The sequence below is a fragment of the Centropristis striata genome, chromosome 12 (genome assembly GCF_030273125.1).
Source record: "Centropristis striata isolate RG_2023a ecotype Rhode Island chromosome 12, C.striata_1.0, whole genome shotgun sequence".
In the NCBI taxonomy this organism is placed as follows: Eukaryota; Metazoa; Chordata; class Actinopteri; order Perciformes; family Serranidae; genus Centropristis; species Centropristis striata.
The window spans coordinates 21,042,996-21,062,753 of NC_081528.1; the positions used below are offsets into that span (position 1 = coordinate 21,042,996).

General features: G+C 39.5%; 1 protein-coding gene across 1 annotated transcript; it reads right to left on the reverse strand.

The window, feature by feature from the left end:
- Positions 1–728: 728 nt before the first annotated feature.
- mtmr7a (myotubularin related protein 7a) lies at positions 729–19,530 on the reverse strand. The gene is made up of 14 exons (XM_059345536.1): positions 19,308–19,530; positions 18,856–18,978; positions 18,428–18,590; positions 16,552–16,709; positions 16,330–16,458; positions 13,480–13,614; positions 13,114–13,246; positions 10,237–10,346; positions 7,105–7,230; positions 5,522–5,571; positions 4,725–4,925; positions 4,393–4,527; positions 2,071–2,197; positions 729–1,967 (listed from the first exon to the last, which is right to left on the reverse strand). The coding sequence occupies exons 1-14, from the start codon at positions 19,329–19,331 to the stop codon at positions 1,614–1,616; spliced, it is 1,968 nt and encodes a 655-aa protein (XP_059201519.1). The 5' UTR covers positions 19,332–19,530; the 3' UTR covers positions 729–1,613.
- Positions 19,531–19,758: the final 228 nt, after the last annotated feature.

Below are 19,758 nucleotides of genomic sequence, written 5' to 3' on the forward strand. Positions count from 1 at the left end.
GGGGCAGCAGCAAAACTTATTTCAGTCATCCAAAAAAGAAAAAATATCAATAACAGTTAGAATATTTTCCCCACTTCAATTGGTCATATCCAACTATACTCTCTTCAAAGCACCACCCATTGATAAAACAGTCAATAACACGAGTGTAGAGCTCTACTGCTGTCAATCGAGGTTTTTTAATTTTTGATATTGTGTGACTAGACTTGTAAAACATCAAAGTTATACTAATAATACACACACAAACTATACAGTCATTGAAAAAATTATTAGACCACCCTTGTTTTCTCTAATATCTTCTTCATTTTAATGCCTGGTACAACTAAAGGTGCATTTGTTTGGACAAATATAATGATAACAACAAAAATAGCTCATAAGAGTTTAATCTAAGAGCTGATATCTAGACATTTTCCATGGTTTTATTGGTGATGATTTTGGTTAATATCAACAAAAACATGGAAAATGTCTAGATATCAGCTCTTAGATTAAACTTTAATCAGCTATTTTTGTTGTCATCATTATATTTGTCCAGACAAATGTACCTTTAGTTGTACCAGGCATTAAAATGAACAAGAAATTGAAGAAAACAATGGTCCAAACATTTTTCCATGACTGTACAATTGAAACCACTATAGGCCAGCAATTCCTGTATTCTGCACATTAAATGACTGTTTTTCTCTATGGAGTCTGGTGGCTTTGAAGAAAGCATAGCTAATGGCTTCAGTTCCTCACATGTAAATTTAAATTCTCTGGCAACAAGGTAAAGCAGTGGAACTATTTTAAATATAGCATACACTAAAAATGATATACATTTTTTTAAGGTGGCTCAAATACATTTGTCTGCTGCCCCGTTCCACAGCAGTACATACAGTCATGGAAATAATTTCTTATTATAATTTTCTTCAATTTCTTGTAATAATAACCAAAATCATTATCCAGAAAACCATGGAAAATGTCTAGATATCAGCTCTTAAATTAAACTCTTATGAGCTATTTTTGTTGTTATCATTATATTTGTCCAAACAAATGTACCTTTAGTTGTACCAAGCATTAAAATGAACAAGAAATTGAAAAAAATAAGAGTAGTCTAATCATTTTTTCCATGACTGTAGCTTAGCTTCCATGCCAGTACTTCTGCCTGATTCTCCAAACTGGGAGCAAACTGACTGCCATCTACTGTAGGAAATACACTGACTGGATAAAAATGAACTATCCCTTTAAGTCTGGTAAAATAGTTTTTGTCTAACCTTGGTTTCAATATCTCCAGTTTTAAACCTGTAATTGTCTACTGTGTTACGTTTCTGTGTGTACACTTTAATAGGTTAACTCTGCCGTCAACAACAGACATGACAGTAAGCAATATCCAGCTCTGCTAAGAATCTTCACTGGGGTAAGCAAGAAGTAAAATGTGTTCAGCTACAGTAGACAACTATCAACTAGTATGCATGTGGCCACAGGGAGAATCCACCACACTACATGCAAACAAAAGTGCAAGTCACTCATGTAACCGGAATAACAGTAAGCTGGGTTACATGGTGACTGTACAGGTACGGTAGTGTTTGTTCAGTGGCACAGTGGACGGCTGGTCGTTGCTACACCTTCCATCAGATGCTACATTAGCTCAGGCAGTAGGCAGCCTCGTCAGAGTCTGGATCCCTGGTGCTGTCCTCGCTGAGAGGGGACCGACAGCTCACGTCTGCGATCCCAGACTCCTGGTCGCTGCCGTTGGACAGGTTGAATTCAATCGTTTGGTTGGGGTCCTGGGTCAGGAGGATCAGGCTGCTGTCTGGGGCTTTAGGCTGACAGGGGCTGCTGGTGATGAAGCCCCCGGTGTAGTCCTGAGGGGTGTTTGCCAGGCCGAGGTCTTTGCCCAGAGCCCACGCTGTGGGGCTCTTATCAAAGGCTTTCTGGGAAACATCCCACTCCTGCTCCTGCTCCTGCTCTTGCTCCTGCGCCAGTTGGGCAATTTTCTATTGATGATATCAGGCATGAAGACTACAGTCATTTTCTATAACAGGGACAAACACTGTGGGAGATTTTTAATGGCAGTATGAATTTATGGGCCTGTCCTACCTGTTTGTGTGAAGCCAGCTGCTCCTCCAGCTGCTGCGTCTCCTCTTGGATGGCGTTCAGATAATCCTCCACAGACTGTCGAGGATGCATCCCTCGGTCAAAGCGGTTGTACAGCCCTCTCCAAAACCTATAGGAAGCAAGAGATGTTCAACTCTGAAACTAACTTGTTCCATTTACCAGTGTTGTAGTACTCGAGAATGGTCTAGTACTCAAGATTTGGACTTTTTGAAGGTCTCGGTCTCGTCTAGGAAACGACTGCATTTACTTGGTCGTGTCTCGGTCTCGGACAATGCGGACTCTGGATTTTATTTCAAGACCGGTCAAGACCACAACTGTGCATTTTTGGATTTACTTGTTAATATCATTACTTTGATTTTGCGTAAATCGTATTGCTTTGAGTACAACCATTAACATGACTCATATTATTTGAAATTGTTGTCACCGTTAACAGCTGTCACCCCTCCTGCCTCCTTTTACACGCCCCACAAAAAAGTGCATGTGAGTGACAGGAGAAGGGGCCGAGAGAAGATGTCAGCCAATTCGTCTGTAATAATATTTGGTTACCTGAACCACAAAGATTTTTTGTAAACAACTACGAAAAGAAGAAAACACAGCGCAACTTGTAAATTCTGCAAAGCAACGCTAACGGAGACGGCTGGGACTGGTCTTGGTCTGGACCCGGTCTCACCCTGCCTCGGTCTTGTCTTGGTCTCGACCCCTCAAAGTCTTGGTCTTGTCTCTGTCTCGATACACTGTGGTCTTGGTATTGACTTGGTCTCGGTTTAGGTGGTCTTGACTACAATACTGCCATTAACCCTCATGCTCATTTTCATGTCTGTAATTTGGGTTTCTAGTAGAACACGTAGCATGTAAACAGCACTAGAAAAAAAGCGATGCTATCTGCCCAGGTGCCCTTAAGCACACAACGCTGCAAAACAGCCTAATATCTTTCATTTTAATTTAAAAAACATATTCCCACCCAAGGCCTCAGTGAGACAAATCAATCATCCCCATGTTCTATGATCGTGTGCCAGATTTTGAGCCCTTCGGCATGTGTTGTACCCCCATGATATTACATAATATGGCATCATGACTTCTCCTGTTTATTAGCCTATTGCCTTTGCAAAGGTAGCTGTGGGTGGAGACGTTCAGATGTGGGGAGATATTTTCTTCTGAGCCTGCATGTGACATTGCAAGGAGAAATGGGCCATATTAGAACTACTACACTCCACAGAATTTTAGCTCTTCAGAAACGTTTCGTTAGGATGGCAACCCGATCTGAGTCACATGCCTCATCTGCACCTCTCTCTCAGAAACTTCAGATACTTACTGTTCATGACATCAATACCTCTAAAATATGTGTTTTTATTTATAAGGTATATTCAGATCATGAAAACTTTCCAGAGCACTTTAAAACATATTTTAAATTTAATTCTCAGGTTCACTCTTATCTCGCGTTTAGATCTTCATCCTCCAAGATTTTCAGAGGTCAATTTATTCTTCAATTTAGGGCCATCAAATTATGGATAAATACCTTTTCCCATCTGGCAAAGAACTCCATCTCTATAAAATGTTTCAAAAGAAAAAAAAGCCCATTTAACTGCTGTTTTAAAATTCTAATTCACACACAAACACACTTTTATATCATGTTCATATTTTTGTTTTTATACTGTTATTTTTGTATTGGCAGGCTGTCCGTTTTTAAAAGTAATCTTAAAACCCATTTTTATTCACTGGCTTTTAACTCAACATGAGCCTTTGGTCTGTTTTAGTTATTTTATCTGTTCTTTGTTTGTTTTTGTTTTTTAATTAATTTTAAAACACACTTTTATTTACTGTTTTTTTTACCCAGCATGAGACTCACTCTGTTTTAGTTGTTGTCTGTCCTGCCATGTACAGCACTTTGCAGCTGTGGCTGTTTTAAAGGGCTCTATAAATAAAATTGATTTGATTTGATTGCCATTATATCTTGTTGTTGATGTTATACATATGTTTTCTCTATTACCAGTTTGTTATTACTTTCTTATAACTGTGAAATTTCAGGTGGAGGCTTTAAGCCCATCTTGGTTTTCTGCCTTTCCCTGCACTTTACACTACTTGTTATCTTTGTCATTTTATGTAATTCTAACTGTGCAAATAGATAAATAAACCTAAATAAACGTAACTACTTGTTGAATCACAAGTTTTCTGTTTTAGGCAACACACAAGAAACTGACTGGGCTGTCTTGTTCCTTAATTTGTGGGTGGGGAGTTGGACATTTTTCATGATATGTCCCCTTTAAAGCTGAGTTGCATGTGTTGTTCCTGTTTGTGAGGACCTACCTAAAGCAGTAGGGGGCAGTAGACGGCCGGAGGAGCCCCTGGGTCTGGCTGTGGTTTGGTCGGTACAGAGGGTTGATGTAGTCTGTCTTGTTCTTCCATAGATAACTCCACAAAGAATGAGTCCTCTCTTGCAATCTGGGGAAACGTCAGAAGATCAAGAGACAATATACAAGGAATATTTGTGTTTCTAGCACAGAGTCGTCTCTATTTGGTTGAACCCGGTGATGTAATATACTACCAGCTGTCAGCTCTCTGTCTTGTGGCTCTGACAAGATGTCTGTGCTGTGAAAAGGAAAAAAGAAACGGATGGTGGCTGCAGGTTTAAATCTCACCCCAGCTCTATCCTCTCCCGCTGGTTGTTGCCAATGAAGTTGCCGTACTGGCAGGAGTAGATGTGGCTGTGAATGGTGATGAGGAACCTCGCATTGAACTCAAAGGCACAGGGGAACTGCACCATGAGCTGCCACACGCACTCCAGGAACTGATCGATGACTGGAGAGACCTCTTTAGGGTCTCCCACCAGGTGGTTGCATCTAGAGAAGAGGAGAGGACGGTCAAATCCAAAAAACAAAAACATTTACAACCACTGACACTATTAAAGTCATATTATAAGATAAGATATGACTTTTAGTTTTAGTCATCACAGCAGCTCCAGATACAGACACATAGATATGTTATGATAGAAAACAGAATAAAGAATATGAAAAATAAGACATATACACACATCCTATACACATTACATGCATATTCTTGCTATTTGGCATTTATCATTTAAGAGATGATATCTAGACATTTCCATGGTTTTCTTGTTAATAATTTTGGTTATGATAAAAAATAAAACATGGAAAATGTCTAGATATCAGCTCTTAAATTAAACTCTTATGAGCTATTTTGTTGTTATCAATATTTGTCCAACCCATGTACCTTTAGTTGTACCAGGTATTAAAATTTACAAGAAAATGAAGAAAACAAGTGTGTTCTAATATTTTTTTTCCATGACTGTATGTGTGTGTATATAGATCTTGTGTTTGTTTGTTTTCCTGAAAGCACATTGGAGAAAATATATTTTAGCATGTTAAATAGGTTAAATAGGTAAAATAAGGTTGTATGGACATCAATAGACTCAAACCTGTGAGAGAACTTGTGTCCAAATGAGACCCAGTCTTTCTCAATGAGAACCTGAGAGAAGAAAAAAAAGACATTCATGTGCTGTGGGCCCACAGTTTCTGTACAGTTTCAGCATGTCCTGATTAAAGGTTCAGACACAGTGCACAGTTAATCCCTGCAGAATGACTGAACCTCTTCACCCTCTGTGTGGGGTCATTTTCCTCTGACTTTGGGGGCAAGTCCCCAAAGCAGACTTTTCTATCTTATTTATTTTCCATAGTGGCTCTTGGTGGATTCCAAGTTAGCCTGCACAAATCCTTCTGATCATAGAAACAAGCCTCAAGAGCCCAGGGCAGACTACTGTCAGCTCAAGCAAGAATGGAACTGGACATGTCGATGTGATATTCACAATTATACTTAGAGCAGCTACAAGGAGTTAAATACTGGTTTTGAAACTGTCTCAATTTAATACTGATGCCTTATTGTGATCTAGAAAAGAAAATGAGACCATCAGTGTGAAGATTGGGTATTCTTATGTACAAAAAAGGTGTCTAAAACACAAATAAAACAGAATTTGATAATCTGCTGATCATTTTTGACATATATTCACTTGAAAACTGTACAGCAAGAAGATATTTAATGTACAACTGATAAACGTTTGTCGTTTGTAAATATAATTCTGAATTTGATGCATTGGTCAATCATCAACAGACAGAGAGTTGTGGTAATTAAAACAATTCCTAAAATTGTCCCTCTTTCTCCTAGACAGGTATGTAATATGCCTGCTGTATTTATGAAATTCATTTTGAGACATGTTTGTTTGACATCAATATGAATTCAAATTGGTGGAGAAAACAAATTTCACTTTGTTTCAACGTCATCAGATTACAGTTATTAATCTTACATAGCCACAGACAGGCTAGATTAATTACCTCATGCATTCTACAAACAGCTGTAAAAAGAAAAGAAAAGAGAAATAGTTTATAGTAAATATTTAATACTAAATAAGTTTAGTCTTCCTTTAACCCTCCTGTTATGTCGCAGGTCAAATTGACCCATTTCACCGTTAAAAAATCTGGAAAAAAAGTTTACTAAAGTACTTTTTCGGGATCAAACTTCTTCTGCTTGTTGTTATGAAGTGTTGTGACTTTTGTTTTGTTATTTGTAAGTTTTAATATATAAGAAGAAATGTTCAAATGTAAAATTAAATAATAAAAGGAAAATCAATGTGATGTAAAACTACTGTATTTTATATGCAGGTCTTTCCAATGTACATAAAAAGTTTTAACATGCATTTTTCATGGAAAAAGGAGTGAATTATCCTCATTGAACCATGATCTGTGAGAGGTTAAGAACACCATTGCACTAAATATTGATTGAAATGGTTAGTAATGGAGTTAATTATGATTTTTTCAAACATAACAGGAGGGTTAACTCGCTTCCAAAACTATTACATACTCCAGCCAGATCGAGGTGGAAAAACTGCTGTTTTTGTCCACAGAGGGCACCGAAATCACCACAAATTAAAGTTTTTTATAGTTGCTTTAAAAAGAGGCATTTCTACACTGTAACCTAAATACAAACAGGTAAAGGTTCAGTATCTACCATGAATCCTCTGAGGGTCCTGTAGTATGGATCCAGCAGTACACAGGCCACCGAACACACCTGGGCGGTGCGGTCCCAACCATCTGAACAGTGAACCAGGACACTGACACCCTCCTCTGCAACAGCCTGCACACACACACACACATAAATATATATATAAAGACACGGTCTGTACAGCTCAACAACACAATCATTCATTCATTATCCTTAATCGCTTAACCGCATCCTTAATCACCAGACTATCGCAGGGCTGACACAGAGACAGACAATCACTCTCTCATTCACACCTACGGGCAATTTAGTGTCACTTATTAAACCTAAGTGCATGTTTTTGGACTGTGGGAGGAAGCCGGAGTAACCGATGAGAACCCATGCTGACACGGGGAGAACATGCAAACGGCGACCCTCTGGCCGTGAGGGAACTGCCACAGCACAATTAGGGTAAAATAATACATTTAGAAACATCTACTGCAGTCAACATTTCAAACATTTCAAAATGAAAACAACAAGTTTTCTGCCAGTTATCCATTAAAATATACCAACAGAAAAAAACAAACGCTGGAATTGCACAGGTCCAACGACACCAATGGTGTCATCGGTTTGCGAGCAATTTACCTTCAAACTAAGCATCGACCTCTGGGGCTGAAAAATGAAGCCAATGTAGAAAGTGCCAATAACTGCAGTTCCTCACATGGCCACTTGAGGCTGGCTCCAAAAGGGAGACAAGCTCCATAGACCCTCATGCTAAAATGTAATATAATATAATCTGATTTATATTAACATCATTAACATTATTAACATCATGTGCAATACAATTTTAAACACCAAGGACTTTATTATGTTCATTATCATGTGCGATATATCTGTCTATTACATGCCATGTCATCTGCACCCTACTCACTTTACTCCTTAGACACTTTATTTTTATATTGTTATATTTATATTATATATTGTTACCCATTTTGTTCATTGTTTTTCTTAGCCTATATTATCCTATATTGTGATTGTTTTTGTAACTTTGGAGTCATCTGGAACCAGAATTTCCTTCAGGATTAACAAAGTTCTGTCTTATCTTATCTTAATGCATCTTTATAGCTCATAATGGGTGCTCTGAGTGACAGGTGACATGTTTCAGCGACCAGGTTTAATTTGATCCGCCGACGCTCCACCTCTTTGCCCTTTTTTTGGATCAGCAGGGAGTCAGGAGGAGTCATAACCACGTCACTGAGCTTCATTTTGGCTCTTCAGAAACCCATGGGTCCATCATGGAGACTACATCCAGACTTTAGACAGTTAAAGTTTAAAACCAAAGGGTCAGAATATTAGAGGTACCCTATGTAGTTTTTGACCACTTGTAGGACTATGGTGCAGTGTTTTCAAGAGTGTGTTCCTGATGTGACACACAAGAGACAAATTCCTGCTATTCCACTGATGGACCTTAGTGAATGCAACATCAAAAACATAGCAATACAATAAAACAAACAATGATGGCACCATTATATTCTGTTAAACTGCTGTCTCATGTTCCTCTTTTCGTCTGTTTTGAGAAGTCTGTGGCATTTTTTATCAGTCATTAAAAGCCCTCTGGTGAATGGCACTTATGAGAAGGGAAACTGACGGACGTTTATCAGATCATTTGTGTTCCCAGGGGCCTGTCCCATTAAAAATGAGTTACCCAAATAAGATTTCAGTTGAATCTGTTCCATAAAGCAATTTCAACATAATTCCCAGCACGGGTTGTCATAGTAACTGATCTTAAACTATGTTGAATTGGCTTTATGGAATCAAATCAACTGAAAATGAGTCAGACTAAAAGTATAAGTCATGAAACAGGCCCCTGGTTTGCACCTCTTAGACATATTGGAACCTGAGAGCAAGTATTGTTAAAGAAGTGATCTGAATAACTCTGTTTGGAGGCTGCCGAATCATTTTGTGTTATACAGAAAAGTGTTTCTATGATTTTGTCCACCCCATTTATATCTATGAGGGGAGCCTAAAGGATTTACTGAAGGAGGGATGTATCAGACTGTAAAGGTTTTGGATAGTTACTAGAAGTGGGGGGAAAAATCGATACAGCATAGTATCGTGATACTTTGCGTGGCAATATTATATCAATTCATGACCGCCAAGTATGGATATTTAGAGTTCCGATGGCCCGCCATTTTTGCTGTTCTGGAGAGCGTAGCGAGCTCACTTTTAGGAATATACTGGACAGCTGGTATCATATGAAACTAGAAGATCTAAGCAATCTATAGGCACCATGTGAGGATACCGTGTCGGAAAGTTTATGAAATAACACCCCAAAGTTAGGCTATTTTTTGATGGTTTATGGTGATTTTCAAGCAGTCATGTGACCTCTGACATCATGCTATCTCAATGAGAATAGGCTCTCTAGGTTACCACAAGCCTCCTCTTTACATACAGGTCACCTCAATAAATTAGAATATCATAGAAAAGTTTCTTTATGTCAGTAATTCAATTCAAAAAGTGAAAATAACACATTACATAGATCCATTACACACAGAATGAAACATGTCATGTCTTAATTTATTTAATTTCTTCTAATTATAATGATCATGGCTTACATAAACAATGAAGACCTAAAATTCAGTCCCTCTCAAAAAAAATTAATATAACAAAAGACCAGTTTTAAAAAGTATGTTTAATATGGAAAAGTATGTCCATCTATATGACTCAATACTTGGTTGAAGCTACTGGAAATGGACTTTTACATGATATTCTAATGTAGTGAGATGCACCTGTACATGGCTGCCTCCCAATTCAGAACTGAGAATTTCTCTTATTTGACAAAACAATTATTGATTGAATTTAATTTTGTGGACACAAATGCATTTAAACAGTTAAATCACAATCTATTGTATCGCAATACTCACCGTATCGCAAAATGCTTAAAATCGCAATAATATTGTATTGTGACTCAAGTTTCAGGATAAAATCGTATCGTGGGGCCTCTGCTGATTCCCACTTCTAATAGTTAGACTGGCAGCTTACACAGACAGACAATATGTACATGACACACAGGAAACAGCCCCCACACACAAACACAAACACCTAAGCTAATATTGAGTGCTGTGGCGAGGCAGACAGCAGGGATTAACCTCCCAGACTGACCTTAGCGATGAAGATGCCTGCATCCAAAACAGCTTTGATGTGCTTCAGCCAGCCTGAGCTCTCCAGACCTTCCAGGAAGTCAGACATGGAGGGGGAACGCAGCTCACACACTGTAAGCACAACACAGCTGTCTCACTGACAGGAAACATGCAGCATGCCTGCTCACTGGGCTTTATTAAACCTCACATTCAATCTCACATCACTACCAGCAACCATGGCAAATTTATAGGGAATCCGTGCACGGCATGAGAAAATATGGGTCACAATGGGTTTTTTTTAGAAGCAGATATCCTTCAGCTTCTCACATGATGGTTTACTTGGAGCCCAGTCAATGTTTTAAGTCACGCTAGCCTCTAGGGATGGAAATGTCAGTTTGTCTGTCTAACACTTGGTCCAGACCAAGGTTATAATAGTTTGGGATTTTTCATTAGTTGTAGTTTTAATTTTGTTGTGAATTTTTGTTTTCAGTTTTAATACGTTTTTAGAGTGAGTTTGCTAGTTTTTATTAGTTTGTATTTTTTTTTAAATGCTTAGTTTTAGTTTAGTTTCTCCGGGTGTTTTGAATTTTGGTTCCAGTGAAGTGCTGAACTTTTTAAAGGCAATCCACTCACATAGTCGTGTAACAACCTCATATGTTTTGGTCTTGCGACTCCCTTTCCTTTTTTTGGAAATCTATTATTGAGTTGATATCTCAATGTTTACAAGTACCTATTCCATTGTCACCTTGTTTATGTCTTTTGGGAACTAGTCTGACAAGTGGAATAAACACCATAGCAGATACATAGATCTTGTTATGCTTGCAGCCAGGAAATGTATAACTTTAAAATGGAAAGATACCGAACCCCCTGCCATAGCTCACTGGTGGAATGAACTTTCAAGCTATCTTACACTGGATAATATATATTATAGGAGTAAAGGCAGATCCTCAGACTTTTTAAAAATTTGGCAATCTCATATGGAATTTGACTTTAAGAGCACTCTGGGTCAATATAAGGCATAGTAATAATGGCAAGACCTGAGCGTAATAGTTTGTGTTGTTGTGGGGTTTTTTTGTTTTGTTTGTCTGTTCTTTTTTGTTTGTGTGTTTTTCTCATCTGTTTTATTTGTTCCTTATTTATGCTGTGTAACAATGTCTGTTGTGTGTTGAGGGTATAGGTTTGGATATTATTTAGGTTCTCTGAGTGGTGTGAAAGGGACCACCCCCTGCTTAGGATTGGAAGGTCTCGCTTTCTCTAATATGTCTTTGACAAGTTTGTGTTTCTGTGCATATTATTAGAGCTATTTTGATTTACCCTATGTGAGGGAATATGAGTTGTGGTTCTGTGCATGCCCTCTGTAACCTGTTGATTAATTGTGAGAAAAATATAATTAAAAAAAGAAAAAAAAAAAAGAAAAAAGTCAACAAAGATGAAAACGAAGGACATTTTCACTTTAAGTTACTATTATAATAATTGTTATAACCACAGTTATTTTGAGCGATATGTTGACAATTATGCAATGAGCTTTATCTCAAAAGGTAGCCTACAGAGTGAAACTGAAGGACACAAATTTCATCTTTATAATATTATCTGTGTATATCTCACCGCGCAGGTAGCCCACAATCCACTGAGTTTTGGTTCATTTCCTTTAATTGGGTCAGATTCTAGTTGATTAGGGTGCGTTTGGAAACAGACAGAGACCCTCTCTGCTAGTGGTCTGGGACCAGTTGTTTTAGTCTGATTGGAGCATTCACAAGCAACCAAACGAACCGTAACAAGGATTTAACCAGAGTTTGATTAAAACGGACTAAACTTTGGGTTGTAAAAGTACCCTTAGTCTTGTATTGTGTATTTCAATACTATAAATGTGAGCAAACACAATAACACAGGAATGGCGGACGATTTTAATTTCTGTGCCATAAGGCTTCCTGCATTTTGTTTGTTTATCTTGTAAAACTGAAACCTAAAGTGATTTTTCTGACGTCAGGGTTCAACATAAATATTTGCAAGTCGACTGAGGGGCAGAGTGACATGGACCCGTTTCTCCTAAGCTGACTTTTCATTTGCTCCGGGCAACTTATCACATAACATTCAATATTCAGAGAGCTGTATGAAAACATGTGCTCCCTGCTCACTCTTTAAGGTGCTGACAGACGTGACGAAACATTTTCTACGTTCACAATCAGTGTGCTGACCTGTGATCGCTCTGAGGCCACTGATAGGAGAGCGAGCAGGTGACTGGGTTCATTCAACCTTTTGTAACACACCTCGACTCAGGACAAATGTTTGAGCTAATGCTCCCAAGCAGGGGGTCTTCCAAATCTCATTGAAGTGTGCAACAATGGGGTGGAGAGAGAGAGTCAGGCGGGCTCTGAGGGGCAGTCGCAGCATTTAAAGACTTCCCTTGTGCTGCCAGGGGGCAAAGAGTTATCACAACTAAGAGCAGCTATAACTTTTCAGACTTGAAATCACATCATTCTCACGCCCTCAGTCTCTCTTTGGGGGATAAGGTCCCGGATTGTCCACTCCGGGAAACCAAAATAGCTCCGAAATAAAATCCAGATGGATTCAAAGTCTTCCTAGGAGCACCCCTGCACAATACCCAGAAATTCTCCTGTGGGCTCATTTGAGGCCTGATTGCAGCACAGTCCAGTCCGCATGAGTGCATATGAAAGCCACAGGGGTAGCATGGGGTCGCGCTCTGCTTTAGTAATGTGAAGAAGCAGGGAACTTTGAACAGACAATGCCAGAAAATATACATTTCGTTCCACAAACAATGATGTGGCGAAACATTTCTGACAGGCTGATGAATGCACTGCTGTGGCCTCGGAGCTGTTTCTGCTGTAAACTCATCTAAACGTCAGTGTGAGAAATCATTTCAGGAAGCCGTGATAATTACCTTCCAGCATTTTCTGCTGGCTGTTTCTCATGACGTGGATGTTCTCGATGCCGATGAACTGGAATTTAATGTTGGAGTAGTTGTCTTCGTTTTCGTAGCCTTTTCCTGCAGCTCGGTTTGCGATCGCATTCAGCTAGAAAGACATTTAATCAGAGTAATAGTAATAAAAAAAACATGCTTTTACACAAATGTCTCTTGCATAATATTGATCATGGTCCAACTAGCTAGGATGTTTTCAAGACTTTTGCTGTGAGCACATCCAGCTGGAGAAACGCAGTTTGGAAAATAAAGCCCACCTGAACATACAGCAAAGTACTGTAAGGCGTGTATTTTTGCAGGCTGTGTCCTTAGGCACAAAGGGCTCACCTTGGGCCTGGTGTCCACCACATACATGAAGTCGCTGCGGGGATTGGACCTCAAGATGGCCTCCAGCATCTGTTCATCCTCCAGGCAGCGAGCGCTGAAACCTGACAGGGGCTGGCTGCTGCGGCAGATGGTAGCCTGGGAGGAGGCAAGAGGAGTGTTGATGATTTTAAGAGAAATTTTACTTTAGATGTGATTAGAACAACAACAAAAAAATCCAATATGTGAGAATCTGGGAAAACAAACAAGCTCACAGTACTTTTTCTTTCCTTGAATGTTTGATTTAAATTATTCAACCACACAGCTTCTTAGAACCTCCGTTTAGTAGCCACAGGGGAGAGGGACAGAGTGTGTTGTGTGATTCCCCCTTCTGGCTCGTGAATCATAGTGGAGCCCCTTTCTCTGAACTGAGCTCCACACACTGGATCCTCAACCCTGGGAAGCTGACCTCACACACATAAAGCACTCCCAACTGTCCAGTCGAGGATTAATAGAAGGGATTATGGATGTCCAGGCTTGTTCCTGATTTAGATTTAGAATATGGTTATGATTAAACTTTGATTTAATGATAGAATGGATGTCTCCTCACGGGATCTTCAGAGAGAGATGTAGCTGTGTCGGTTAAGATTTCATGGTTTAGGATCTCCTTTGTGTGACACAGGTTCTCTTTCCACCTTCAAGGGCTGAAAATCATGTTGTTAGTACCCTGTCGCATTAACAAGAATCCAGGGGCCTATTTGTGAGTTCAGCCTTCTGGTAGGATTACTGTGGTGGCAAGTCATGTATCTTAGGCTACTAACATGGTGAAGCAACTCTGAGACAACACTGTCAAAAGCAACTTTACACACAAAGGTATAAGTAGAAAATGGTATATTCCTTAGAACAGCTTGCATTCACTCATTGCATACTGTAGGGAGTAGAGGTGTGAATCAGCAGAAGCGATTTTATCCTGATACTTGAGTCACGATATGATATTATTGAGATTTTAAGCATTTTGCGATATGGTGAGTATTGTGATACAACATATTGTGATTTAACTGTTTAACTGCATTTTGTGTCCACAAAATTAAATTCAATCAAGAATTGTTTTGTCAATAAGAGAAAATTCTCAGTCTATTCATCTCACTTCAGTCTTTTTATTTCTCCACAATGAGAGTCAAACCCACAGACTGACCAACAAAGTATTCAGTCAAACTGAACTGAACTGATATCAAACATTAATGGACGACAACAACTGCAGCATTTTATCAAACTTTCAAAAAATTTAAGCTTCACTGCACCTTGCAGCGTTATTATGACAACTTCCCGACACGATATCCTGACGCATATGATGCCTATAGATTCCTCCTCTAGTTTCATATGATACCAGTATCTCCAGTATATTCCTAAAAATGAGCCGGCTACACTCTCCAGAAAAAAACAAAGCAATGAAAATACTGAAGGCCCCCCCAATGCTAAATATCGATACTTGGCGGCCATGAATGGACATCATATAGCCACGCAAAATATCGCGTATATACATTTTCCCACCTCTAGTAGGGAGACACCACCGCCACACATATGCCTTATGTACTTCCAAACCTCTTCAGATTCGTCTACATGTTCAGTAAAGCCTGGACTTCACCATCGGTCCGTTTGTTTGTGTTTTCTTCCTTTTTTTGTTACGAGCTGTTGTTTGTATTTACATGTGTAAGAGGTTTTTTTTAAATGGCAGTTGCTGGTGCTCAGTGGCTCATGTGTTCAATCAATCACAGTGCACTTAAGTAACTCCCTCTTGTTCTGGGAAAGTACCTACTCTTAAAAAAAATTCCTTCAAAATGTGTTCTGAGAATTAAGATCTTTGCTTGTTCTTGTGGTGCCGAGACAATAAAAAGGGTGGTACTTAGAACTATGACAAAGTTCCTATGGTACAACAACACCTGTTGTCTTGTACTTTTATACATGTTTCTTATATTTTAGTAACGTCTCCTTGTGACTCTAGTCTGACTCAGTGGATGTAGAGTGTTTGGATAAGCCTGCCGCCTAATTCAGATAAAATTCCCCTTCACTTCCGCTATCTATTTTGCATGCCAGAGACAACTGTGATTGGTTAAAAGATATACAAAAAATAGGAATGTTTTTTCCCTTATCCCACAATGATGAAGCTGTGGAGAATGGTCTGGCTAACATGATGAAGATGCACTTATTCCCACATACAAAGTCCTTTTTTTTTAAATCAATAAAAAAAATGGAAATGACAAAAAGTCCCACATTGTTCTGTAGCTTGGTTGTGTTGCAGCAGACGGACTATTAGGAGACATTCTTAAGGTCAGTCTCAGCTGAACGCAGTCAAAGCACAACAAAATCTGGTGCTATTTTTAGTGCCATCAGCATCATTAAATCAACAGTGTTTTTAGTGCCAAAGTGAAAAAATAACCAAAATAGATCTGCATGTAGGAGTGACTAAAAGTTGACTTTGGGGGGTTTGTGACTTTCAAAACTCACTTTGTGGCTTTTTTTACGAAGCAAAAAAATGTGGCTGCTTGCAAAGGGAGCTCAGGGAGACTGATCTGAATCACAAGACATTTCAGCAACAACTATCCAAGCAAAACCAATAAAAAAAAATGTAAAAAAAGGTTTGTGATCATGACGTTTTTTTCATCTTAATGGACAATCGTTTGTCCACAGTTTTCTGCCAGATGATTGCTTTGATGATGAATCCTCTAACAAGCTTCATATCATTCCTGCAGTCAGAAAGATTGGTTCTGTGAGTATTTCTACACTCCAGAAACATCACCGATACTTGAACTGACTGGAGTTGTCATAAGAAGCATAATAGAAAAAAATAAAGAGAAATGAATGCAGTTAACTTACATGATTTTCTTTGGAGTAGTAGGACAGAGTAGGAAATCTGCCTCTGCTCCTGAACTTGGAGCTCCCCACTATGACCGGAGGTGTGGCGGACTCGGGCACAAACAGGTCAGCGGGGTACGTGTCACTCACCTTTGAAAATGACATAACATAACATAACAATCTTCTGCAGTGTCCATATTAGGATAAAACAGTACAACTGGTCATAGAAGTGGGCTCTCTGACCTTGTAGTGTTGGTTGACAGGGGAGAGTTTCCACAGGGAGTTTGGAAGTCCCATTCTGCTGTAATCAGCCTTGAGGTCCAAGAAGTCCCATTCCTGTCGTCTCTCCTGCTCATCAACATTTGGCTTGTAGGAGAAGCAGTACAGCTCCTCGTAACGCTCTGCAAGGCACAACACCGGCTCACAGCTCAAGTCTGATGCACAAAACCTCCAATAACATGGCAGTAAGGTAGACCAACATGTTGCAAAAGCGCAGGAAATAAAAACTGGAGCCTGAAAAATTTAAGATTTTTCCTTTGGAGCACCTTAATGCTACATTAAAGGGTAATGATAACCTGTTTGCTTTCTAATACTTAGCCAGCTTTGTGTTCACAAATAAGTTGTACACTTATTTTCCTTTCCTTTGATATGGTACAAAAGTATACAAAACTGTATATAATAGAGCTGGGGGAAAAAAATCAATACAGCATAGTATCGCAATATTTTGCATGGTGATATTATATTGATTCATGGCCGCCAAGTATCTATATTTAGCACCCATGGGCCTTCAGTATTTTCGCCTTTTTTTTCCAGAGGCCGGGCTTACTTTTAGGAATATACTGGAGATACTGGACACCAAATGAAACAAGAAGATCTAAGGAATCTATATGCGCCATGTGCGTCAGTTGAAATACTGTGCAAAGTTAGACTTTTTTTAATGTTTCATTCATTTGACTCTCATTGTGGAGAAATAAAAAGACTGAAGTGAGATGAATAGACTGAGAATTTTCTCTTATTTGACAAAATATTTCTTGATTGAATTTCATTTTGTGGACACAAAATGCAGTTAAACAGTTAAATCGCAATTTATTGCATCGCAATACTCACCATATCACAAAATGCTTAAGATTAAAATGAAATCATATCGTAACTCAAGTATCAGGATAAAATCGTATCGTGGGGCCTCTGCTGATTCACACCTCTAGTATATAATGTAATTCATATGCATGTTAATGCAACTCATGTATTTTAATTGATTTATTGTTATTCCTGATCTGTAATATGCTGACATCAGCGCTGCCTAGTTCTTTGTTTTGTATGGGAAAAATTATAAAATATTATTTAAAAAAACAAAAAACCCTACAATAAAAATTACAGACTGCCACTGATACAAATAACTGGTGGATAATAGGATAAGTAGATATCAGTAGGAAAAAAAAATGTTTTAACCGGTCATTCAGAGTGTCTCGACTTAAATCCCGGCAATAAACGAACAACAGCTCCCAACCTCAGGACGAGGTTTATCCTTTACAAATGCGTTTCATACCACAAGGCTGCTTCAATTAATCCTTCATTCAAGTGTTAATCATTCCACAAAATACAACTATACTGATGTATACTGATCTTGTCCTAAATCACACTTGAGCAATAACTCCCGCTTTTCTTTTAATAATGCCCTCGCTGCTCTGCATCAGCCAAACAGCTGGCAACTCCCACCCTGCATGGGTCAACTCGCCTCAAAACCTCCTCCAGACTTTTCTCTGTCCTGGCACCCAAATGGTGGAAGGAGCTCCCCACAGACATCAGGACCTCAGACAGCCTAGACATCTTCCACCCCAGGCTGAAGACCTACCTCTTCAACAATACCTCAGTTAAGTCATAGTCACCTAATGTATGTAAAACATTTTTTTTAAATGCTCTTCTTCTTTTCTATTTTTCTTTTTTTTTATTCTTTAACGGAAAGCACTCCTGTAGTGATTACAGTTGGCTCTTAAAGTTATGTTCTTACTTGATTCCTGTGGTCGAAGGCTAGCACCCTCAGGTTGAATGCACTTATTGTAAGTCGCTTTGGACAAGCTAAATGACATGTAATGTAATGTAATGTAATAACGTAGTTTACCTGGCTGGGAGAGACGCTGCAGGGACAGGTGCACATCATGACACTCCCGCTCTCTCGGGACGACGAAATTAAGAACCTGGAAGTTCTTGCAGTGGATGAGCAGAGAACATCCTGACGATGTGGCGGCTTGTTTCTCTGCACTGCACACCAAACTGTGAAGCACCTGGTGAAATTATTGAGAGACAAACAAGGATATTTTACTGTGTGTTTTATGTTACAAATACATTGCACAGCATTATGCATGGATGCACACAGTGACTACAGAATCTAATCAGTTATTATCTCCAGCACAGGTACGAACTAGATTGTGCCTTGTGGGCCTTGTGACATCATCTCACCAACACACACCCATTAACATGTACTTGTCCTAACAATCCTAAAGGGCCTGCTTGATATCTGGCGCTTCAGTGCACTTGGTTGCAGCCTACCCATGTTTCATTGCGCACTCCAGCCTCGTTCTCCACAAAGATGGTGTGTGTGGCAGTGAGGTAGAGGGTGCCCACCCTGCTCCTCCTGGGGGACACTCTGTCCAGCAGCCTGACATTCTCCACCTGGAGGAAGAACGACATCAAACATCATCATCCTCAGAACATGATCAGCTCCGCATGCACTGAGCCACTCACAGCTGTTCTCATGTGTTAACTGCACTGATACACAAACACACCCTGTCCCACCCTGTCGCCAGCTGTGGCTGATAGCAACGTCGCCTACGTGGCTGACACAGCTTACGCCCTTTATTTAATCCTCTATGTTTGTTTTTATTATTTGCATTAAAGCTCTGCAGTCGTCGTGAGGGCGCATGGCTGTTTGTGTTGAGGTGACTCTGGTGGCACAGTGCGGAAATGTAGCTAATCAGTGCAAGCAGAGCCGCGGTGGTTACCTTTGGTAGTCGGATGTGCTCCATCAGCAGCTAGAGATGAGCCGCAGCTTCCTGCGATCACTGAGCCCGTCACAGTTCAACTACCAGCAACACAACATGTGTACAGCAGTGTTACAATATGTTCAATGGTTAATTCTGCTCGTCAGGTAAACGCTGCCATAATATCACTGCTGCCTAAAGGTCTTCATCCGAGCTGCTCCGCTGCTGGGTCCTAAAGCCCGCCGGGTGCCCTGCTGTGGCCTGTGTACAATGTTAACGGTATTTAAAGCTGCTGCTGCTGCTGCTGCTGCTGACCAAAACTGCTGACTAAACCTCATTTAATTGTTCACCACTAAAAGGAAGTGTGGTCTCAAGTCATTAAAGAGAAAAATGTGCCCATCTTCACTGAAATAACTAGCCTTAATTAGACATAATGTCAGTGGTTAAATCATAGGGTTTAATAAACAAGTTA